This window comes from Engystomops pustulosus, chromosome 1 (genome assembly GCF_040894005.1).
Source record: "Engystomops pustulosus chromosome 1, aEngPut4.maternal, whole genome shotgun sequence".
Lineage (NCBI taxonomy): Eukaryota > Metazoa > Chordata > Amphibia > Anura > Leptodactylidae > Engystomops > Engystomops pustulosus.
Genome location: NC_092411.1, coordinates 247368943 through 247395019, shown reverse-complemented (window position 1 = coordinate 247395019; position 26077 = coordinate 247368943). Strand labels below are relative to the sequence as shown.

The following is a 26077-nucleotide window of genomic DNA, read 5'->3' as shown; positions in this document are numbered from 1 at the left end:
CCACTTGCAACATCCCCCACCGGGGCCTAGCCCTTGAGGTGAGGCCTGGAGACAGCCGGGGCCCGCGGTACCGGAGTGGCTGGCGGTTGCGGCCTAAGCACGCTATTGTCACGGTGCTTGGTACGGGGAACCGGAGGGCTGTCCTACAGCCTGGCAGGTCTCCAGCAGGGTGGTGTTGGCAAGAAATGATGAGGGAGCGGCTGCTATAGCGGATCTCCCTGGGGCAACCCCTTAATGTCCCGAGTGTGAGTCTCTGTGTGGTGGACAGGGTGCCGGTGATGATGGGAGTTGTAGTAGCAGGGACCAGACGGAGGCAGAGGTTGAAGAAAACAACTTACAGTTCTTTATTGGAACCGCAGGAACTTCAGCAAACGTGCCTTTAACAGGTAGATGGAGTACTGGAGAGGTATTTGGAGGGAGCCGCAGGAGATAGGTCACCAGCCTGGATGTAAGGGCAGGCTGGGAGCCAGCTGTGTCCTTAGAGGAGGCTTCAGCTCGGTCCTGGATCTCTTCAGGTATCACCCTGGAAGGTAGGATGATACCCCTTTCCTCACTACACTAACTCTAGTCTTATTGCTCCACTTCAGGCAGGGGCTAGGCTCTTCCTGCACTGGTCTGGTATGCTAGAGTCTCTGAGCTGCTGCTCAGCTAACTACTCTCTGCTTACGTCCTGCAGACCCAGAGGGCCTGACTAGGACCGGTCTCTCTCCTGAGAGAGATTTCTCTCTTTCTCCTCTAGGGAGAGACTCCCCTGGAGTGAACTCTAGAACATTCCACTCAAGAGGTTTTATTACCTCCCTTTTTGGTCAGGTGGTGGCTGCTCCTCCAATTACCTCTCAGTTGCACAAAGACAGGATGTAACACAGACATTGGTTGACATAATTACATCACAGATTAACATCTGCCTTGCCAGGCAGGATTAACCACTGCAATTTCCCCTTTGATCCTATAAGGACCATGTAGTGCAATGTGGTGTTACCTACAGGTGGGACGTATTCGCAAGCACTACCTCGCCATTGCATCGGCGAGGGTGTTGCACATTCCTCAGTCTCTTTTATGAACCTGATGTAGAAATTTAACACCTTAAAGGAAACCTACTATCAAAATCAATCTTGATAAACCGGGGACACTTACATATAGTGTACAAAAAATGTGCTGAAAAACGTCCCCTCGGCTTATACATGAATCTATTACAAAAAAAAGGTTGAATCTGCTTGCACATGTATTTATAAAGTGCCTGCGCCAGTTTTTTGCCTCGGCTGCTCTGTATCCGACAAGACAGAAAAAATGTGCACCCAAAGGGACGTGTTACTGCTTAGTCTGCGCCACGTTTATTACTGACGTGCGCCACATACATGTGGCATTGTATCACGCACGGGGAAAAGATAGAACATGCTCTATCTTTTCCCATGTATACGCCTGGGCGCCATGCTTTGCCATGGAGAGGGGAGGGGTGAGCAGTGCAACAGTATGGTTGCCTACGCTATGACCGAGTAAACACACAGCAATGTAAGCCACTATGCAAACAATTAACAGTGCTTTAAAGGGAACCTGTCACCAGGGACCTTATTTTCACTAAAGACAGGTTGCAGAAGCCCTTCACACCTGCAGTGCAAATATGTCTTTCTGCCTTTTCTAAGCATTTGCATTACACATGTGACTCGGCACGACGCCGGTCATTTGCAATACGTTTTGCGGCACAGGGCACCGTCATCCTCTGGTCATGTGACTTGCGGATGTGGCGCACACACACGCGCACCATACCGGATGTGACATCGCGCGCCACAATGGTAGTTTGGCGCTCCACACCTGTTATCATCTATCTGTCTAGGTATTTATACTCAGCGACTCCCACACACCAATCACCCCTGAGGAAGCCACTGTGAGTGGCGATACGCGTGGGGCTCTCCCAGCCCCTCACCCTCTGTGCCTCGTAATTATGCTGATTATCCTTTGTTGTATATTGACCATATTTTTACATTACAGATATTTTGTTTGATCATGTATTCCTATTTACCTGGCTTATAGTTGTTATTTGACAGGCTGAGGGTTTTGAGGCTGGGTAGGGAGGGGTTGCTTTTTTATGGACCGTATTATGGGTCCTAACCTCCCTTGGGTTTTGTATAGAGGACTTTTTGTTTCCTTTTTAAATGCTTTTATTGGTTTTTTGGTTTGGTGTGCAATATCTATGTTGTGCTTATATTGAATAAAGATTATACATTTTGGAATAGCACATGTTCTTTTTGTATTATTGTATAACTAGTTTTTCATGTGCCCAGTTTGCTACCTTTGTGTAGTTCCTCCTTATCTACCTTTAAAGGGAACCTGTCACCAGGGACCTCATTTTCACTAAAGACAGGTTGCAGAAGCCCTTCACACCTGAAACCCTTCACACCTGAAGCCCTTCACACCTGAAGTGCAAATATGTGCAAATATTTGCATTACATTATAATTGTGTGTTATAACTTACTCTTGCTCCCTGACAAAATCCTGGGGTAGTCACAGGGGCTAGACTTTGGTTTGGATGCATTTCAAAAAACAACATGTGGCTGGTCTGTTACCCACTCCTCAGAGCTTGGCTCCCACCTTTGTGCTCATATACAGCTCCACCTCCTGCTCCTTCTCAGAGGTCACAGCTTGGTCAACCTGAAATCAGTGGGGGAGGGACAAGCTGTACAGGAACACAAATATGGAGACAGCCTGCAGCTCAGACAAGTCACATGTTTTTTGAAATGCATCTAAACCAAAGCCCAGCCCCTGTGACTACCCCAGGATTTTGTCAGGATGCAAGAGTGAGCTATAACACACAGTTATATTGTAATGCAAATGCTTAGAAAAAGCAGAAAGGCAGGTTTCATGGGCTTTTACAATCTGTCTTTAGTGAGGTCCCTGGTGGCAGGTTCCCTTTAAACAAATGATTGTCAGTGGTGCAGATAGATAGACACCTATTCATTCTAAGAAAGGGTCATCAATCAAGTCAAAAATTGGCAAATGCCCACTGCAGTCTATAAATAAAAGGAAGGATTTTAAGTGAAGCCTTACAAAAGCCTTTTCAAAGGGGGGCATTTATTATTGGCTTTGTGTCAGTTTTTGGTGAACTTTTTCTTGCATCTGCACCCTGTTCCCCTATATTTTTTACATGTCTGCGCCTCAATTTTCCTACACTCACAACTTTTGTTGCTCAGTTTATGTACAGTTTTTTAATCCCAACACTTTTCCTGCACTTCTAATTTCCTAACACTTTTTCGATGTATTTTAGTGCAAAATTACACCAACAAAAAGCAAGTCTACCAAGTTCCATGAATGACTCTCATTTGTTCTTCTTACAGTGCACCAAATACATTAAGGCCGTGCATCACAATGTGACATCACACCGCTAAAATTGACAACTAGCACCTTAAATAATGAATGCCCCCCCAATGTGTTTACCTACTTGAGAAAGCAAGGTTTTCAATGCGAGTAGCCTTCCTTGGCTGGCTGCTTCATGTAGTGGTGATCGATCTGCCCATGATCCTACAAATGATATCACAGTGAGAAATAATTAGTGGTGAGCATTACAACCTTGCAGCGCTGGGGACCTGGGTTCAAGTCCCAGGATCAACATCTGCAAAGAGTTTGTATGTTCTCTCCGTGTTTTTGTGGGTTTCCTCTGGGTCCTTATGTTTCCTCCCAAACTCCAAAACATACTGATAGGTTGATTAGATTGTGAGCCCCATTGGAGACAGGATCTGTGGAGCGCTGCGTAATCTGTGTGCGCTTTATAAATAAAGAATTATTATTATTATCAATGCAAATGTTCTATATCAGTTGTGGCGAACCTATGGCACGGGTACCAGAGGCGGCACTCAGAGCCCTTTTTGTGGGCACCCGACCATCACCCCAGCACACCAGACAGGACTCAAAGAATCTTCCTGCAGTTCCAAGCAACTTAAAAGATGCTGCTTTCAGACATATTTTGTTACTGATTGTCATATTTTTCAGTTATATTTTGGGATTGTAGGAAGAGGGAAAATTATTATTGGAGGACCTCCTGCTGGCCCCATGATTCTCTGTGTACAGAGGGACACTGGAAAGAAGCTAAAATAATGACATTTTTTTCTACTGTGTTGCTGTCCTCAGGAGGCCAATATGATTGAAAGTTGTTGAACAGGGAGCAATAAGTTACTGCTTTAATTTTTGGTTGGCACCTCACGATAAATAAGGTGGGTTTTGGGTTGCAGGTTCGCCATCACTGTTCTATATGAATTAACATAAAATGTATTATTTGTGTCTAGGACTAATTACATCATCTATGAAAATGGCAAATAATAGATAAGTTAGTAGAAGAAAAGTATTGTATCATAGATGAGCCACTACAGCTGCTTGTTTCTGTTGTTTATCTGTTGGCCTATTCTATATATAGGCCATCAGCATCAATAACCCCATGTAAGTACTGACATTCTATACATTTCCAGGGTCTAAATTATCCCATTTAGATTCATATAAAAGAGGAGACTCTCTTCTTTCATAGGAAAAAAGAAGTGAGTTTCTATGAGTCACAGAACCAGAGATACAGCCCCCTGAAGTGTGTCCCCCTCTTCAGATTCTTAGCCATCAGGCTGCAGGGAGCATTTGCTGGACACAGGAGCTGCTGCACCTCACAGATAATAGAAATATTCACTTTATATGTTACTACATTTTGAGAAGGGATAATATCAACTAATATTCATGTTTTTAACCCTTCTCTATGCAAATCTAAGAACACACTTTTGGCCACATGTATCAATCGTTTTTTTTCTGTTGTTTTTGCGCCTTTTCATTCAGGCGCACCATTTTTTGTGCCATTTTTGCGACTAAATGCCAAACTAGCTGCGCAGCAAAAAATAACCAGCTTTCCCTCATTTATCCTAGCAATCCAGATGTTTTGATGCGCCTAATGATATTCATCACTTGCGACTTTTCATTTAGGCGCAAAAACGGGCGCAAAAACACTCCAGCCCGGAGCTGGCGTTAACTGAGAAGAAAGCACTGAGCCCCTTTGCAGAACAGCTCATTTCTAGCAGAAAAGCTCATCCAGACACTGCAGACACTAGAACAGATCATACAGACATGAGATACTCTGCAGACACTAGTACAGATAATACAGTCATTAGATACTCTGCAGACAGGAGCTACAGACTCTATTTACACTTCATCACCTTCTACTTACAAAACATTCTGCAGAATCCTGAGCTCAAAGCAAGAGAGAAGAGAACGTTACAGAATGTTGCAGATAGTACTGACAAGTGTCCCCCATGTCATTCTGCACAGTATCACCAGTGTTTCTGAGGGGGATACTGTGCAGAATTACAGGGGTGCAGCAGGAGACCAGCACTGGGGGATCCCCTCCAGGAGAAGCCCCTGCTGAGGAGGTCACTGGGTGCAGGGTGTCACACACCTGGGTGCTGCTGAGGAGGTCACTGGGTGCTGGGTGTCACACACCTGGGTGCTGCTGTGAGTGTTATCTTCATTCTGGGCTGTGGGAGAAGCAGAGAGGAGCTTGTAGCAGGATGACATGTAAGTGCCTGAATCTAACATTACGCCTTAACTGTGCCAAAATTGCGCCTAAACTGTGTTAAAGTAAAGTGATTAATAAGAGGCCGGAAATTACCTTATCACAGATGGTTGTAGCTTGTGATAATTCTGGAAAACAGTGCACCAGAATTTAGGCGCAACTACTACACCTAGGCGCACAAAAGTGATAAATGCGGCCCATTCTCTCTTATTCCCTTATTTTGTGATAGTTATTTTTTGTTGGGAAAATTGACTGATACGATGAACATTCAATCCTACACTACACCACGACCAGAACATGTCCATAAAGTTATATGTAACACCAAAAACACACACATGTCCTGGAATAAAGTTTTTATTTCCCATCATCCTCCATTATTTACACCTATGTTATGATGTTCTCACTTTCATTCTTATGAAGCGCGGAGGGTTCTGTTATTGTGCGGATAATACAATGGCGCACATCTACAAGTGACTTTTATTATCTCATTAGAGAGGTTTATGGATATATAGTTATTTATTTGGGTAACCATTGTGTAAGGAACAGACAATGATACATCTGTGTGAATTTTCTGCAGTTCCCTTTGCTGCATATTTTGGTGAATATACATGTGGGGTCTGTATGCTCTCCTCACATCTGTTTTAGGAAAGTAGATTTTCTTTATATAAGTATTCTGGATTTGTACATATTTTAGAGGAAATTTTGAATGTTAATTGCCAAATGCATCGCCTGGTTGGCGGCTTTCAAAATTCTATAGGTTTTATGGCGCCTTTACTTTTTATGCTGTTTTATTGATATATTTTGCAGGTTGTGACTGTCTAAAAATGTCTAGCTAAAAAGCAGATATCTAGTTATTACAGTTTTAGTGATATTATGTGGATTTATTTATGTGAACATATCAATAGGGCACATTTGTGAACTCTACAAATGTCCATGTATTACATTTAGGAGATGTGAAGGTAAACATTTTCTGTTTGGATCAAATTTTTTGCCATCAAGGTCAAATTTTAAGTATTTTTAATAGAATGTTTCAATTTGAATCAAAATTGCATGAAGGCGCCTATGTCTATAAAATCTTTGATGCAATTTTGAAAATGGGGCAAGTGTCTGCTTTCAGAAAATATTGGTCCCCCTCCCCAATGGGCCTCACAGTCTAATCAACCTACCAGTAATTTTTTGGAGTGTAGGAGGAAACCGGAGGACCCGGAGGAAACCCACGCAGACACAGAGAGAGCATACAAAATCTTTGCAGATGTTGACCAGCGCTGCAAGGCTGTAGTGCTAATCACGGAGCCACCATGCTGCCCATAAATCTCCCTATCATCTATCTATCTCCTATAAAATTCTCCCATATTACAGTTTGTTTTACCATACTAAAGGAGCCTCTTACTGACTGTGACTGGTCATAAAATAGTTTTATTTTGGGGCCCCACTTTTAGTTTTGCCCAGGGCCCCACTTTGTCTAGAACCGGCCCTGCTAAAGAGGAGCATCGGGTGGCAGCTGTTGGCCACTGGGAAAGAAGAGCTGCATTAAACCAGTCCTGACTTTAGGCTCGGACAAATCCTAAATAGTGACATAGTAAAAACAATGGGACGCCAGCTACTATGCCGAGTACAGGGAACTCAGACTCTGTGGATACAACCCGCATAAACATTACACTTCACAGTTAAAGGCGCAGTAACAACTCTGTAAGGGGGAGAGTTTTGGGCTGCTTGCAGTTTTAGCTAAAACAGCCACATAACAATTTATTTGTCAGCAATTGGATACAAGAATGTAACACGTCTCAATGATTCATTCATAACAATATCTTGTCTCATGTTCTATAATTTAAATGTAAAAATGAAAAGCACATTACATAAAAAGAATCTAGCATAGATTACTACTATTACTATGACTATTCTGTGATAGCCCTCTTATGGCAATGTATCCCCTGGGAACCCGAGAGAATCTATGAGTTCCCCTTGTGAGTAGAGTAGTGGTGCACACGCTTAAGGAATGCTCTATTCTATAGTGAATGACATGGACACTATTACTGGGAAGACACGCATCCTCTACCATGTGGATAAGTGATACATGTGATTAGCAGGAAATAATAAAAATTATTTATTTATATAGTGCACACAGATTACGCAGCGCTGCACAGAGCTTCCCAAATCAGTTCCTGTCACCAATGGGGCTCACAATCTAATCAACCTACCAGTATGTTTCGCTGTGTGGGAGGAAACCGGAGGATCAGGAGGAAACCCACGCAAACATGGAAAGAACATACAAACTCTTTACAGATGTTGACCTGGATGGGACTTGAATCCAGAACCCCAGCGCTGCAAGGCTGTAGTGGAAAACCATTACTATTAAATTTTTTAAATTACATTATTACATGTTTTTTCCATTCTCAAATTCTGCTTTCCTTAGACCATACCGAAGTGTTTTAACTATTACATATTGCTAAATCCATCAGCGTGCACGCATCCAACAAACCTGGGTCAATATCCAAGATAGCACCTGCTGCATTCCAAATGCTGTCATAGTGGTCTTCACCGTCAGCTACTGATGTCTAAAGAATTGGGCCACAGAAAGAAAACTTGATGATAATTCTCCCTTGACCCAGTACATAAATTATCATCCGAACCGTTAGGAAATAATCGGAATGTAGCCAGTAGGAGACATCTACCATAGTTTATGTTACATTATGTTCTTGTCATTCTTCTATGAATAGAAGCTGCAGTAGCGCTGACTAGTTGATAAAGTTCGGATTCTCCCTTTTTTACATGTTTTAAAGACGTTTACTGTGAGAGTAAAAATAATATTTGGTAATGTGTCCTTTATTCATCCATTACAAAATAGTGTTTATTCCCTTTTGGAAAACTCCTCAATGTCTACATATATAGTATCTTCGCCCTTTGTCAGGTATATTATTTATCCATCATCACTGGTTTTACATCATTTTCCATTTTTCTATAGTAAAAGTTGCTGCTGGCCCGGCATCAGTACTAACTGGTTATGGGGCACCACCACTAGTGGGATTTTCTATAGTAACTACAATGTTTTACTCATAAATGTAAAAGACCCTGTTTGAATAATTTATTACAGTTTAAAAAAGAAATTAATGCATAGGATCCAATTTGTGTTTTACCCTCTTCTCTCTCATTAGTTCCCCTAATGTATTGGGTTACTGTGATTGAAAAAAATAAATTTGCAACCAGATGCATTCAGTCGGGTACAGGTAGGTGGACATGGTTATTACAATAATGCATCATACATGTAAAATTGACAAAATGCCCACAGTATTTGTCAGCATTTGGTAAAAATAAATGACTGAAAAGTGTTAAAGGCACCTATCACCTCCCCTGTGTACCACATTCCCCCTGTATTACATTATTTGTGTGCATATCCTAATTTAGGTTATTTTTTGTTAATGCAGCATTCTTCACAAATCCACTTTCATGCTCTGTGACCCATAGCAAACATAAAGGGGGTCATTTATTATCTCGTCTCAAACGGAAAACTGGTGGTGTGTTTTCCCTTTCTGAACCTCTTGCACCTTCATTTATGAAGTGTCGGCGCCGCAATATTGGTGTTTTCTGACACTCTCCACTTTGCACAATTTTGCGGGGCAAAATTTGAGCAGCTAAAAGCTGGTGTAAGGGGTTCTACACCTTTTAGTCAATGCACCAATTCATTAATCCCTTGGGCCAGAAACTTACATCCCACTGAAAAATATAGCATTGTTCCAACGCTACCTTGCGCCAAGATTAATGAATGCTCCTAAAAGTGAAAGATGCATGGAGCTCAACTCTACAGTCCAACTCCCTTCAACTCCACTCGACCACTCTGTACCGTATTTCGGTATTTATGGCCCTCTTGCCATCTTCTGAAGTCATGCGCATGCGCAGTGCGCTGCCAGTCGAAAATAAGCAGTGCCCAGGAATGAGGCCCAGCGCGCATACACAAGACTTCAAAAGTCATAGAGAAGGCTGCAGAAATCCGGAAGGGAGGTGTAGAGCAGCCGTGCAGAGGCAGAGGGAGCTTGACTGCTATAGCTCACTGCTTTCTTGACTTTATGTTTGCAATTGGATAAGAAGAATAAAAGTTAATCTTTGAAGAATGTTGCTTGAAAAAAAAAAGAAGAAAATATGGAATTGGCCACCCATAAAGCGCAGAACTAGGTGATACAGTAGATACTGCGGTGCAGAGGAGCAGCCTCCCTTTAAGCCTCTGTATGAAAATAAAAAGTCCCTACTAACCATAGATATGTAACCTATTTCATCCATTCAGGTGAATGGGAAATATTTATCCGGACGTGTTTGCTAGTTTTCTGGTGTACAAGCCCTGAATTAATAGCAATTGCTAGTGAACCATCAGTTATTGCAATTATTTCCACGCTACATATTCACACCATCTCCATGCCAAGTGGGCGTGGTGGAGCAAATAGAGGGGACGCTGGAGTGTCCTGGTGCCGGGCGTTCTTGCTCCGGAACATTTAGGCATGGAAGTTTGCAGGTTATAGCCCAATTCTAGGCCATGCAGGACCACTGGCACAGCAACCCGCTGTGCCAGTGCAAAAAATGTCCCCCAATGGGTCTAGGAAAAAAATGGACGACTGCAGTGAAAAACACAAGTAGTGGCCAGGTGGAGGTACACAATATCAAAAATTGCAAAGTGTTGACAATATTTAACTATCTTCAATAGTTTTGTCTGCTTCGCCAAGACTAAACATGTTAAACTAAAAAGCAAGTAATAACAGCAACTTTGTAATTCCGATATATAATATATGTACAACAAAGACGTTAGATTCCTTATACGATAATAAATAATATATGATAACAAGAAGCAAATTGCTTAGCAAGAAGCCACAAGGATATCTCTGCAGCACCTTAGATATATCACATTAACACCTGCCATATCCACACCAGTCATCTGTTACTTACAGACAGCATTATCCAGGACATATACAGCTACAGAAAAGACAAAGGTAGCAGTAAAAATCTAATTTATAAACCAGGAAGGAGAAAGCTCTGAAATCTATAGCAGTTCAGATGAAAGCAGTAATGGCCGCTGCTTGTAGTTGTTGGTGATCTGCCTGGCTCTGACCTATATTTAGATCCCCAGCCTGATCCAAGTCATCTGAGGTGTACAAGCGTAATAGCAAATCCTGCACAAATTAGTAAACAAACTGTGTCTGATACATAAAAACAAATCATCATATATTACCGAGATCACCGTCTCCCCAAGGAACCTCCAGCCATTCTCCATGCACCAAAAAAGCACTCATGTCTTGGCTATATGAAGCTCAATCTGGAGGAGAGAGCAGAACTTGTGAGCGGAGCTCTGCTCTTATCTTTTAGGAGAAGTAATTCAACTCCCTCTGCAGTAACTCCTGGAAATAGGGCTCCTGTCTATGCCAAGGGAAAGTTACAGTTTTCCAATAAAATTAGGAAATTTGCGTCATTATATTATTATTGCAATGGCTCCCTTTATAAAAGGAAATTGTGATAATGAAGGAGAGTCAAGTTGTCAATTTATTCATAAATTGCTAGGAGGATTAACAGAGGAACAACACCACATATATGCGATCCGGAATCATAAAAAATACAAGTATATACTAAAACAAACAAGTCAGAAGTGTATGTAAGGAGCTCTTTAAAGTTACATAAAAATATGCAAACTAAATGCATCTACACAGGGTTCATACTTAGTTTTCAAAGATTTTAGAAAAAGTTCAGCAGGTTTTTAATATTTGCATTTCCCGAAACAGCACTAGGCTGTGAGTGGTGGTACGGGAAGTAGAGCTGCAATACCTGATCCAGCCTAAGGACAAGGGTGGTGCTGTTTCTGGGAAAAATTCTGGTCCTTTTTTTGCATTAATTGTTTCTATATTTGAATCCGCTATTAGAAAGAATTCTATGGGCTATGATAAAAAAAAAGCCATGACAGTGCAAAACAGCTGGGAAAGGATCGGCGATCAATAAGTAGAATGGCCTGCAAATATTCTAGAATCATGTCACAGATTTATTGTCCCTGGCAGTCCCTTATATGTCCCCAGAGATAAAGCCAATTCTTCTAGTCTAGTGAGAAGCCTATGTGACGGCAGCATCGTACTGACCTTGGTTGGTGAGGATACCCCAGCTTGTGCTCCTCTTTGCAGGGAACTTTTCTGCACTGTGCACAGTCCTCTTCCTCTTGTGACTGCGCTGCGGTGCAGGCTCTATAGACATGCTATTCCTCACATACGCCTCGCTCCCCTCTGGACTAAGCTTCCTCTGCTATTTCGCCCTAGTGAATGTTTGCACTGTATGCAGAATGTCAGCAACCCAGGGAAATCTTTTCAGTAACACTTTATAGGCTGGAGGGTATGCAGGGGGAAGGGATGGACTGCACTAGTGCTTGCTATTTTTATAACTGAGGAAGAATCAGCTTAGCTGCAGAAGGAAGCAGCCATATTCTGTAGTGAAGGTGTCAATCATGGTCCGCTCCCATGGGTCTACAATAAGGAGAATATATATGTCCTTGTATTTCCTGGTTGTCCCCCATATCTTGGTAAATACAAGCTGCATTAGAATGCAATGGCTGTTCAGGCGTCTATTTTCATTCTGGACACAAGCCAAATACTGTGTTCCTATTTGTGCGCAGCTTTCACTTTGCTTCCCATGGAAGATAAATTGTCTGTTTAATGGGCATGATTAACTTCTTGGCTGGAAATCCATACTGCAAGTAGTAGTAGTAGTAGCAGTAGTAGTAGTAGTAGCAGTAGTAGTAGTAGTAGTAGTAACAGTAGCAGTAGTAGTAGCAGTAGTAGTAGTAGTAGTAGTAGCAGTAGCAGTAGTAGTAGCAGTAGCAGTAGTAGTAGCAGTAGCAGTAGTAGTAGTAGTAGTAGTAGTAGCAGTAGCAGTAGTAGTAGTACCGCTCAGAAGGATCTGCTAGAAAGTAAAACTTTAACTTGTTCTTCCAGTAACATACCTTGTGATATACATACTGTATGTACAGCTATAAAGGTCAAGGTCAGCGGAGGAAAAGAAGTAATACACTGTACTAAAGCTTCCGTAATAATAATGGTTTACATTAATAATATACAGTATAGACATCACAGGGATCCAGAAATATAAATGGTTTCTACTGGTGTTTGTTGTGTCTGGGAATACATGTATTCCCTATAAAATCACAATTCTGGGTCACTTTGTCTTAGAACTCCGTGTCATTCCACTACTATCCAGAAATTTATACCTAGGTGCTACCAGCAGGACTGTGGAGTCCTGGAGTTGTGATAAAATGGACTGACTCCACAAACATATTGTATATACGGAAGCCGACCCGAGTATAAGCTGAGGCCCCTAATTTTACCACCAAAAACTGGGAAGACCTATTGACTCGAGTATAAGCCAGCAACCCCCAGTAGTATATAGCCAGGCAGACCACAGTAGTATATAGCCAGCCAGCGAACCCCCAGTAGTATATAGCCAGCCAGCGAGCCCCCAGTAGTATATAGCCAGCCAGCGAGCCCCCAGTAGTATATAGCCAGCGAGCCCCCAGTATTATATAGCTAGCCCCCTGTAGGATATAGCTAGCCCCCTGTAGTTTATAGCCATCCAGCCTCCAGTATTATATAGCTAGCACCCTGTAGGATATAGCTAGCCCCCTGTAGTATATAGCCAGACTGGCCCCTTTAGCATATAGCCATCCACCCCCCTTTTAGTGTACAGCCAGCCAGCCCTGTGAAGTATATAGCCAGCCCCCTGGAGAATATAGCCTGCCAGCCCCTTTAATATATAGCCAGTTAGCCGCCTCTAGTATATAGCCAGCCAACCCCTTTTTAGTATATAGCCAGCCCCCTGGAGAATATAGCCTGCCAGCCCCCAGTATGCCCATCACATAAAAAATAAACCAAGCACTCCTGATTCCGATACCCCAGGCAGGTCCACTTCTTCCATCATGTGCGACTGACATCATAGTCTATGTGCCAGCCGTGCGCACAGACCTGGAGATGGCCCAAGAGGACCTAAGAGGAAATAAGAAGAGGACTTACCCAGGGCGTCGGAAAGGTGAGTATTTTTTTTAAATATACTTTAAAAGTATAAGCCGAGTGGGGAATTTTCAGCACAAAACTTGTGCTGAAAAACTTGGCTTATACTCGAATATGTACCGTAATAAATTATAACAAATATGAATTTTCCTTTAAATGTCTATTCCTGATCTAAGGATTTAGGCCAGGGGTGAATAATATGTATTGGTCTACGGGCCATATTGTCATACTGCTCACATTTACCAACTAGAGGCACCATTACATACCACATGCAAAATGCCACCCCAGAAATTCTAAAAACCTCAGTACAGTAATATTTACCACCCGAGAATTCAAAGCAGACAAGAATAGTGGAGACCCCTGAAAAGGTAATAATAGTACATAACACCCCAGAGCAGATAACTATAATAATGGAGAGACCCCCAGAGTAGATAAAAATACTGGAGACCCCATAGCAGATAATAATACTGGAGACCACCAGCGCATAAAACTAATAATACAGGAGACCTCAGAGCAGACAAAAAATAAATAAATCTTCTCCCTTCCTGGCTCCTCTTGTGCACCGCATTACAGCATTGTCTCTCCTCCATGTGCTTCTCTCCTCTGTGTCTCATGCTGCTTCTATGTCCCAACATTAGAACCCGGAGCAGAGCTGTATTAGGAAAGGTAGAGGATCCTGGAGCATGTGGATGTCGGCACGGGTTGTACATCCTCTTCTAAGCTTTTATTTGAGATGAATGTGGTTGTACTTCATGTACATGAGAAAACCATGACTGTGGAGTCAGAATTGTGGAGTTGGAGTAGGCGACCATTTCAGTAGAGCTGGAATCAGACTTGGAAGTTGAAGTTAGGGAAACTGAGGAGAAGTTTGGCTTACAGCACTATTACAAGTCAGCTGTGTAGGCTCACAGAACTATTTTAACAGTACATTTCCAGAAGGGATAAACAGAATAGCACAATGCAGTTCTATGCATTCTATGCATAAGTAAAACAACTTATCAGTTTTTTTCAGCTTCTTTCTCCTGCAGTGAGCAGCATATATAAAGGCATTCTAAGGTTAGTACATCTCAGTGAAATAAGGACAGGATCTAACTTTTTCCAAACCTAGATCATGTGAACAAAATGAAGCAGGACAGATCACCTCCAAACATCCTTTGCATTGCTTTTCATAACACAATGTAAATCAGAAAGTAAAAAAAAATTAAAAAAAATTAAATATAAGACACATCACATATTAAGAAATATTTAAAATTTTGCAATAAAATGTGTCACGAAAAGAGCATTGCAAAAATGTATGCAGCATTTTATAAAAAAAAGGAAGTGATTGCCTTTAAACTAAAAAGTATGAAAATTAGCTAAAAATGCCCTTGTCTTTAAAAGGGCTTTCCCAGTAAACAAGTTAGGCCCCAAGTTAGGGCATAACTTGCTGATTGGTGGGGGTCTCAGTGATGGGACCCCCACAGATCAATAGAGCGAGGGGTCCAATGGGGTTTGATGTACCCCAGTCAGACACTTTGTCAATCACCGAGATGAGCAGAGCAGCAGGATGCGCATGGCTGGGCTGCCCCATTCATCTCTATGGAACTGATAAAGATGAAGCCATACTCAGCAATCTCCAGCAGCTCCATACAGATGAACGGAGCACATGCACGTCCTGCTGCTCCGCTCATCTCGCCCCATGTTAAAGGTGCAGGGCAGAGGGCGCCAGATTCATGAAAAACGGGCGACACTAATCATGAATCTTGCGCCCCCTGCACTATACACAGACAGTTTGCACAGTATTTAGTAAATGTGCCCCACTGCATTCTGTTTAGATATTTCTGAGGAAAAAACTATTTTGGATATTTTTATTATTATATGCATTACTGAACACATAGGGGCTCATAAACTAAGGGCCTTTTGTCGGACTTCCGATTGCGCTGCTGGGACAGGAATTTAAAAGGGGTTTTTGGCGCACGCGATCAGATTTTGCCGCAATCGCATTGACTTTAAGGCGACACAAATCTGGGGGTGGGCCGTCGGACGATAAGACGGATTTGGGCAAACCGCGGGATTTAACTTCAAAATTGTGTCGCAAGTTATGCACTTACATACACCGGGAATCTTCATGAATCGCGGCAGAGTTCATCCTCGTCAGACAGTCCGGTTCGGGAATCGCGCAGGGAACAGGTAAGTAAATGTGCCCCACAGTATTTTGAAAAAATTTTCAAGACTAAAACCAAAATGTTACTTTAGTTAAATACAAATGTTTACACTTGGGCATTTAGAAGTTAAAACATACAGTTAGACTGTGCCTGAAAATAACCACTAGATGGCAAACAACCATCTGTATAATTGTTATACTTCAGCCCCTATGAAATATGACAATGAACTCAGCCTTTAGATAAGGAATAAAAAGGAACTATTTCAACTATTTTAAAATGAAAAAAAAAAAGCTTACACATCCACTAAGTGCCCCTGTGGTTCTCTACTGACAGACACCTGCTTCTTACTGCAAATGTTGAGTCTCCATTAGAGATGAGCGAACATGCTCGTCCGAGCTTGATGCTCGTTCGAGTATTAAGGTACTCGAGACGGCTCGTTGCTCGGACGAGTATTTCCCCTGCTCGAGATCGAGCATTTAATTAAAAAAACACAGTGAAGAACAATGAAGAATAGAATAAAAACAGTGAACACAGTGAACACAGGATCATTTAAGTGAAAAACACAGTGAAGAACACAGTGAAGAATAGATTACAGATGTTCGGCACATCTGCTTACTTGTCGGAAGATACGCGCGGAACGGTGCGAACAAAATAGTATGTGAAGAACAATATATATGTGTGAAGAACACATTGAAGAACACGGTGAGCAGGACAGAGACAACGGGGAGCAGCACAGAGACACCGGGAAGCAGCACAGAGACACCGGGGAGCAGCACGGAGACATCGGGCAGCGGCAGCACAGAGACATGGGGCAGCGGCAGCACGGAGACATGGGGCACGGAGACATGGGGCACGGAGACATGGGCACGGAGAGCAGCGGGGCACGGAGACATGGGGCACGGAGACAGCGGGGCACGGAGAGCAGCGGGGCACGGAGACATGGGGCACGGAGACATGGGCACGGAGAGCAGCGGGGCACGGAGACATGGGGCACGGAGACATGGGCACGGAGAGCAGCGGGGCACGGAGACATGGGGCACGGAGACATGGGCACGGAGAGCAGCGGGCACGGAGAGCAGCGGGGCACGGAGACATGGGGCACGGAGACATGGGGCACGGAGACATGGGCACGGAGAGCAGCGGGGCACGGAGACATGGGGCACGGAGACATGGGGCACGGAGACATGGGCACGGAGAGCAGCGGGGCACGGAGAGCAGCGGGGCACGGAGAGCAGCGGGGCACAGAGAGCAGCGGGGCACGGAGAGCAGCGGGGCACGGAGAGCAGCGGGGCACGGGACAGCGTATCTCCCGACAAGTAAGCAGATGTGCAGAACATCTGTAATCTATTCTTCACTGTGTTTTTCACTTAAATGATCTTGTGTTCACTGTTTTTATTCTATTCCTCACTGTTCTTCACATCTGTTAACTTGTCGGGAGATAATATACGCGCAGAACAGTGAAGAATAGATTGCAGATGTTTGCATACATCTGCTAACTTATCAGAAGACATTCTTTTTCAATTAATTAACACATTTTATTCCCGAACCATGGTCCCTTTGAAAAATGCTCGAGTCTCCCATTGACTTCAATGGGGCTCGTTATTCGAGACGAGCACTCGAGCATCAGGAAAAGTTCGTCTCGAATAACGAGCACTCGAGCATTTTAGTGCTCGCTCATCTCTAGTCTCCATCATATGGAGACAACAAAAAGCATGCAGAAATGGCCTCCACTTGGATGTGGTTTCCATACGCCTAAACAAGTAAGAGACCTTCCCCCCATAGTTTTGTATGTAAAGTGGCAGAATTCAGATTTGTTTGTGGCTACTTAAAATTTGGGCAGGATTAGGGCACCTAAAAATCCATCTAGTCCGCACACCATTTGGGAATTGACATCTTTCTGGTTGCTGTCTGGCTGCAAAGTTCAGGTTAAGTGTTTCCCATGTGAATGGAAGAAGTCTGCAAGCAGGGGCGTAACCCGGAGAGGCAGGGCCCCATTACAGACTTCTGAATGGGGCCCTCTTTCCTTTTAGAAATATATACATATTCTATCTATGCTCATACACACTTATACACTATTACATACATGCATATACTCATCTTATACATACATACAGTATACACACATAAAATAAACAAACAAACATATATCTGTACACAGTGGAGAATTAAGTGTCCCATGGGCCCCCGGGCTGTTCACACGACTAGGGCCCCCCCAGTGTCCAAACCAACATGTGCCCGGATGTTAGGTCTTAATTACTACTATATACTCTACATCCTCCAAATCCTTAATCTCATAAGGTTCATAAAGTCAAGCGATCACCTTCAATCATGCTCTTATAACCCATCTATATGGGAAAGCCGTTCACATAACTACATGACAAGACGAGATCCCCCAGACAGTGTAGAAGATGTGGATGCTACCCCTGGCTGGCCTATACGCGCTCTGCAGCTGAATTCCCCCTCATTGTGTGAATAGTCATGTATAAGCCGAGGCTCCTAATTTTACCACAAAAAAAAAAACTGAAAAAGTTATTGACTAGAGTATAAGTCACAGGATAGGAAATGGACCTGCTACTCCACTAAAATGTCCAGCACCTCATTACTAAAGTTCTCAGACGAGCCCCCACCTTACAGCAATGTCTACTGCAGAACTCCCCTTTAATGAAATGTCCACAGTCGAGCCCCCCTTTAATGAAATGTCCACCGCAGATGCCCCCATTTTATGAAATGTCCACCGCATATTCCCCCATTTTATGAAATGTCCACCACAGATGCCCCCTTTATTAAAATGTCCACCGAGATGGCACCCTTTCATGAAATGTCTACAGCAGATGCCCCCATTTACTGAAATATCCACCCCAGATGCCCCCTTTTAATAAAATGTCCACCCCTGATGGTCCCTTTTAATAAAATGTCCACCCCTGATGGCCCCCTTTAATAAAAAGTCCACAGCCGATGCCCCCCTTAATGAAATTTCCACAACCAATGCCCTCTTGAATTAAATGTCCACAGCAGATGCCCCCTTTCACAAAATGTCTACCCTAGATGCCCCCTTTACCTAAATGTCCACCCCAGATGGCCTCCTTTTAATAAAAATGTCTACCCCATGTGCCCCCTTTTAATGTATTTTCCACAGCAGGGCCCTCTTGGAAGAAAAAAACTCACCTTCCGGCTTCTCCCTGGCCCTGTGGTTCCGTCGTCTCCTCTCGGTTTTGTCTTCTCCTCTTCTGGCCTGGACACATCACTATCACGCGGCGGTGTCGTGGCCACATGACATCATAGTGTAAGGGCCCACTAGGCGCATAAACTATGATGTCACATGGTCGCGACACCGCGGCGTCCTAGTGATGTACCAAGGCCGGAAGAGCTGACGATGCTGCAGTGGCCAAGCCAAAGGCCCCGGGAGCCCGCCCATACCGTTTATATATACACATACAGTATATGCAAACCATATAAACTCATGTATTCAGTATAAACATACCATATACACATAGAGAATATAAACACTATATATACACATATACAGTGTAAACACATACATACACATGTTCTATTGTATAGAACATGTCCCATCCCCTGACATCTGAGCTGCCGGCAAGATGTGCACATATACATATTATTTTGTACAATATGCAGCATAATATCTATATAATGAGGTACATCCTCCATTGTTAATTGTGTTTGGTTGGGTGGCTGGCCCCCTGACACTCCAGGCCCTGTAGCAGCTGCCACATCTGTAGTTGCATCCATGTTTGAAAGTAAAGTAAGTTTTGGTTTCATATGCATCCCCAGCACTTGAACAATACAATGGAGGGTCCCCTTTGGACCAACATCCATCAGGAACACTAGTAAAGAGAGAGCCTTGAGGTAACTACAACCATCATCTTACACAATGCCACCCCCAAATCACTGCACTAAGTTCCATGGAGCGTGGCAGCATTGGTGAATACAAAGCCATCATAACGCAACCCAAGCTCAGAGGAAGACTACAGTCACCGGTCTGCGGGTTCTCATTCTACATGATCCATTCTCTCAAACCCCACCAAGTTTCTTAGAAAATACATGGTGACCCCAAGTACCAGGCTGCACCAGGCCCAAACACTGTAAAAGTAGGGAACATGTATGAACACCACATGATAGCTGACCTTTAATTTTATACTGGATTGTTCCTCTAAAAACAACTTACTCTAGGGATTTTTTTGTAATTGTGAAGATGAGTGCTGGATAACCCTTTCCTTTCACATCCATGAGTGCAGATCATGTTAAACTTTTAAGTGGAAAGATAACAGCAGCAATTGAATTTCACTCTGTGTTTTTACCGTATGTTGTAAGGGTAGGTGGGGGGTAATATGGATATGCTGACACAGTGGGATCTTTCCTCTGGTCCCTTCTCCCAGCCCTGAATGCAATGTTCAGTGTGTTTACCCAGTGTTGTCCTTTTCCTTCTATGGAGGATGCGGTCACAACCCGGCCCAAGAGGCTTAGGGGGCTCATCAGGTGTAACTTACCCATTTGAGCAGACTAGTACAATAAACCATACATTATAGTTGGGGGCCTGGCACAGACTTTACAATGCGGCCGTCAGCTTCAAATTACGCCACTGTCATTGGGGTCCTCCCTGAGCCTACGTTCAGCGATGACATGTCTCTGAAACCCATGCACATGGCCATCTGCTCACCTGGTGTAGCATACAGCTCCCTCTTCATAGGAAGCCAAGGGCCTCCGCTGTAAATTTGTCAAAAGATAGGACATGTCCTATCCTTTCCATCATGGCCGCACGGATCGGTCCTGTTAAGGTGGGCAATACCATATGACCATAAGACCATATTGGCCATTGAAATGGTACGGCTTTCTTTATTTAAATGGTACGGTACGGGTATCACATGGACAAAAAAAAACCTAGCATAGGACAGTAAGTTACCCTGTTTATGTAACTACTGAGGTTACATACAATAACAAGCACTGCTTTTTCTACAAAGCCAATTCATTGCTAAAGCGGTTTCAGAGACAGCATAGGATACACGTGTTTGGCTGTTTCTGTAACAAAGACACACCTTGGGAATACAGTTGTGTATTTACAGATGCATTTCAGATGCCTTAAATTGGAATACCCCTTTAACAAATGACACTATGGCATCACTAGGCACGGACTCGTCAACACTATTTTGCTAAACATATGGAAATTGTCAGTATGTATGAAAAATGTATATGTGACTACCTCCATGTGACCACTACACCAATCCACCAGCTCATGTGACAGTGATATGACAGACTCCAATGAGGCCACAGATTTCCTGTAATTCGGAGGCTTGGGTTCTAACAGCAGTGACCTAAATTACAGTATAGTGCAATTTCCTAAACAAACATAGTGTGCATTTATTTCTTATTTATAGCCCTGTGATCAGTCTGGAATGAATGCTGAGAACTTGATCTGCATTTTATTTTCCTCAACAACTGCTGCTGACTGACACTATCAATTGTTACATATTCAGACTAGGAAAACATCACTGGCCATTTGTTTCGACATCATCAATTAGTTTTTCCGTTCTATGAAATGGTTCACAACAAATCCACAGCACAAAAATAGTCACATATCATTCCCTTCCACCAGAGTAGAAGAATTACTCAGGATTAGGACATGGACATGATCTGTTTATCCATGGTCTACGGTATAGTATATCTGGTTATAATTTACATTCAAGTAGATGCAGTACGAGCTTAAATTAATGGACGCTGACAGGGGCATCCATTTTACCTGTCTGCTCAGTATATGTTGTTTAGCAGTCTGTGCTTTTTTATCCTCAGTAAATGCAATATACGCTCAATGAAAATGGTTAGAGGCTATGGGGGATGGATGCAACTGTATGGCATCCATCCCCAACCTCCACTGCACAGACATTGTGGGTGTTTAAAGCAGTTCCGTCACTTGGGAGACACCCAGAACAGCAGTGTCATTCAAAATACTAAACTATGCCCTGTCAGTGGCAAGGGTCTGAGCTGTAAATAAGTAGGAGTACAAAATTCAGTTTATAGTATTTTAATATGAACTTGTTGCTGAATTGATGTGTCCCAACTCCTGCATGATAATTGTATAAATACCTACAACCCCCTCCCTCATTTAATGTGCACGTCTATACATAGATTAAACAAATATAGACCCTGTATATGAAAGTGTGTTTCATTTCAATGGGTGCCATGTAATACAACATTTTCCCCGGAGAACCCACTCTAAGGGTACATTCCCACTAACATGTGGTCACTCAGCAGGAGCCGAGAGGAGAAGGGATGAACACTGCTCGCCCCTTCATAAGATATAGCGCCGCACAGCCATTCTTATGGTGGAAGATAGAGCCTGCTTTAACTTATTTTTACAACAATACATATTGTGCTCACCATATCATGTCCTGTGCAAAAGGCGTCTATGTGCATGTGTATCTGGCTGCAAACTTGCCATCTTCCTAGTATGTCCATTGGGGCACATGTACTAAAGGGGTTGTCTTGGCTTACTATATATATCTGGCCTGGGGGGGTTGTAAAAACAAAAACAACAACATATCCTTACCTCCTCAGGCGCTCCCATTGTCCTGTACCACTGCCGCCAGTGCTGTGCCACGGTGCCCATTAAATCTAATACTGCTTCTGTAAACAAACAGGGACACGGGACCGCTGGAAGAGGTATGGATACAATTTTTTTTGCTTTCACAGCCTCCCCTGGCCGGATATATAAGTTGGAAAACCCCTTTAATGTGTAGCTCAAGGTCTGTTTTCTGGCACAAAATAGTGGTGTTTCGCACTGTGATTTTTCGCAAGGGTTGAATGTAAAGCTGCGCCCAAATTGAGAGACATAAAAAAAGTGTCCGAAAACTAAGGTTTTTGTGGACCTGTAAATCTATTGTAAAAGCCGCAAAATAAACAAAAAACAGGCCCAAAAGCAATAATACATTCTCCCCATTGTGTCTAAGTCAATAAGTTCTGTATAGGCAGGAATTTCACAGCCTTCAGTTATATATGCAGCTGTGGTGCCAGGGTAAGGTCCCAACCCAGTATCATATGAATACAGAAATTTGGCACTGACTCCAGAAAATTATTTGAAAGTATTTCATATACTTTATTTCAATTCACAATCCAAAATTCAAATGATATTTCGGTCTTAAAGGACCTTCATCAGATACGGATAGTGATAGATATATTAGTATAGAGAGAGACCAAGGCATTTTCAGTCCATTAAAAAGAATTTGAAATATTCTCTGGAGTCAGTGGCAAGTCTCTGCATCCATAAGGGAATAAGTATAACATTATAGTATTATGTACACACAATGCCCATAGGATACCACACACACCTGTAGGTATAAGTGTTTGGTAAAGACCATAGCTGAACTGTATCCTAGAGCAACAAAATAAACACCCCCGCCTAGTAAATACGAAGTATCAGGAGGTGGCCAAGAACCTAGTACAACATCCACAAAGGAAACAAGTAGCTCAACACCCAATGCAATTTACTAATTCTCTCTCCAAATATTTCTGCACATATTTCTTAGTCCGTGTATATGTTGCTACCTAAATTCCTTAATTAAAGAATCAAACACCTTGTAAAATCTAACCAGAACAAAACGGTACAAAGAGAGTAACTGGAGGAATGGGGATATATATTCCATTTGTATAGAATAGAAGATGACATTCAGTACATACGGGACAGAAATGTTCTCAATAAACTATTGTGATCTTGTATACATTGTTGGATAATGAAGTTGTGTAGTTTGTACTTATTGATGTGATGTCAAATATTAAAAGAACAATATTTAAGAACTTTATATATTTACTGCAACATTGTAACTGATTTGCCACGACCCCCTTTTAGTTGAGAAATGAAAGGCACCGGATGGAAAAGACACAATCTTAAATAGGACATATAAATTGGGCTTCTATTCAATATCTGGTGTATACAGTATCACTTACTTATTGTGGCCTAGGAAAATAAGCAGTATGTTCATACTATAAAGTCAATATTGTAGCAGTAGCTATACAAATATTATCAGAATACATGTGACCAGAGTATAATGAGAACAGTACCTTGTCCTTGGGTCACAGTGTAGAATTCTGCTTGTATTCGAGCAGCTTCCTTACGATTCCCCTTGACTATGTAGAAATGGCTGAGGATGGCAAGGCTGATTTTCACAAACAATTTAAAGCAGAAAAGTGCCAGGATCGTGAAGTAGACATTGGAGAGTTGCAGAGCAAAAGGTTTTTCCTCCAGCACCGTCATAGCTGTAGCAGAGTCTTTGTGTATATAGGAGTGGGTCTGAACTGTTGACAGGATCACATGGCTACAGCCAGAAGCGGCTCACAACAGCTGGTACTAAGGAAATCAGATATCAGGTGCTCATGATGCCTGCTGCTGAAAATATGGGGATTATTTATGGTGGGCAGAACTTCTAAGCCCACTTCCAGTTCCCTAGTGTGAATTAATTGCGTAAAACAATTTAAAGGTATTCTTCCGAGATATCACCTTGCGTTTCGATATATATCTCACATTCTGAGATATCACCTGAAATAGTTATGGGCACAGTGGGGTAAGGGGATTATTTAGGGGCATAGTATTTTTATCCAGGTGCCATTATAATATAAATTACTGTGGTATTTTTAGGGGTTCTGTGTGGGGAATCTGCTGAACAGATCTGAAGATATCTAGTGGTAAATACTGTAGTAATAAGTCAAAACTGGGAGAATTCACCATGAAGGTTTTAGGGGCGCTGTGTGGGGGATCTGAAGATATCTAGTGGTAAATACTGTAGTAATAAGTCAAAACTGGGAGAATTCACCATGAAGGTTTTAGGGGCGCTGTGTGGGGGATCTGAAGATATCTAGTGGTAAATACTGTAGTAATAAGTCAAAACTGGGAGAAGTCACCATGAAGTTTTTAGGGGCGCTGTGTGGGGGATCTGAAGATATCTGGTGGTAAATACTGTAGTAATAAGTCAAGACTGGGAGAAGTCACCATGAAGTTTTGTACCCTAAGGAGCATATGTTGCCTGTAAATTGCTATATGCCACTTCTAAGTTTGTCTAACCTGTACTATAGATCTTGACTAACCTTCTATGAAAAAATTGTATGCGTGCAACTAGCCTCACTCTTACAATGTTGGTACAGTTCATTAAGATTTTTGGGCCTTTGTTTAGGGATAGCGCTCTTAAAGGGGTTATCCTGAGCTTGCAAGTCACCCTTGGTCCGCAGTGGGACCAAGAATTGGATCCCGAACTGGAAAATGGGTCCCATTCTCACAAATAGGTGGAGAGGTAGCTCTCAGCTCACTGTCTCAGATCTGGTTGGTATATCAGGTACATGATCAGCGTGTACTGCTCAGACCATGATGGACGATTTTGAACTATAGTAAAGGTGAACACATGTAGAGCAATAGGGCAATATGGACCTCTTTTATTTAGAATACTTGAGTTAACCTTTGGACTTGTCTTTAGATTGTCTCGGCACCTGCTGATTCCTGTTATACAAGGTGATCTTTTGAGTGCTGCCATCTTTCTGTGTAATAGTCAGGGCTATCAACCTTCCAAGATATCCAGCATAGCTTAGAAAAACTGAATTAGTTTCTCAATATTTCAACTGGATCCTATCCAGTCCATTCTATATGACACAAGATTTGTATCTTGATTTGTAATTTAGGTACAGTACATGGAGATCCCGTCATTGACTTATAAATGAATGTATCTGTTCTTTTGGTTTTGAAGCTGGCTCCTAGGCGTCAGTATTACTATGGTCATTAATAATGGCTATCACAGATCTAGGCAGCACTCTTCTTTATCTAAAATCAATGAAGGCTTCCTCCGTGCCAAATGTCAGTCACTCATGAAACTTGGATGCAGCATGATTTACAATGGCTTTGTTTTCTGACATGTATAGCCAGTATAAATAGATCTGGACAGCATTTCCAGATCCCTACAAAACCAAGAGGCTTATCTTAAACGATGTGTCTAAAGTACATTTACATTTCAATGTGCTAGTTCCAAAAATATGTATCACAAAGTGGAGCAGGAGACAGCGGTGCTTATAAGTCACTCTGAGAGTATGTATTATGATAGGAGAGCTTCAGCCTATATTGTTCTTCATGCCCATAAGTGGAGAAAAGGGGAAAAGACACAAGCCAAGAACATGCCTCTAGCTCCACAATGTATTCACATCTGATTAATTGCCAAGAACATTGTGTCACTTTACAAGAGAGAAAGGGCGAGAAGAGGATGGAAACAAATCATATAAAGTTCACATAGAATGGAAATACTGAGAAAAATAACGTGTGATGGGAAGTGACAATGATACGTGTTTGCAGATGATGGAACGTGTGACTTTGATGGTCACACTACTCGCAGCGTGTT

The 26077-nt window shown here is 42.5% G+C and overlaps 1 protein-coding gene across 5 annotated transcripts in view; it reads right to left on the bottom strand.

The window, feature by feature from the left end:
• ASB5 (ankyrin repeat and SOCS box containing 5) overlaps positions 1-24033 on the bottom strand; it is a 32536-nt gene extending 8503 nt beyond the window's left edge. The window contains exons 1-3 of one of the 5 annotated variants that reach the window (XM_072123647.1): positions 10746-11040; positions 8013-8088; positions 3434-3513 (exon numbers count right to left, since the gene is read on the bottom strand). In XM_072123647.1, the coding sequence (XP_071979748.1) occupies positions 3434-3513; positions 8013-8088; positions 10746-10787 (198 nt within the window). In that variant the 5' untranslated portion in view covers positions 10788-11040. Of the gene's footprint in view, positions 1-3433; positions 3514-8012; positions 8089-10462; positions 10693-10745; positions 11041-11637; positions 12081-23765 lie in introns of those variants that run through there. The other 4 variants (XM_072123663.1, XM_072123639.1, XM_072123655.1 and 1 more) reach the window with 4 other exon arrangements.
• Between the last annotated feature and the right edge of the window lie 2044 nt (positions 24034-26077).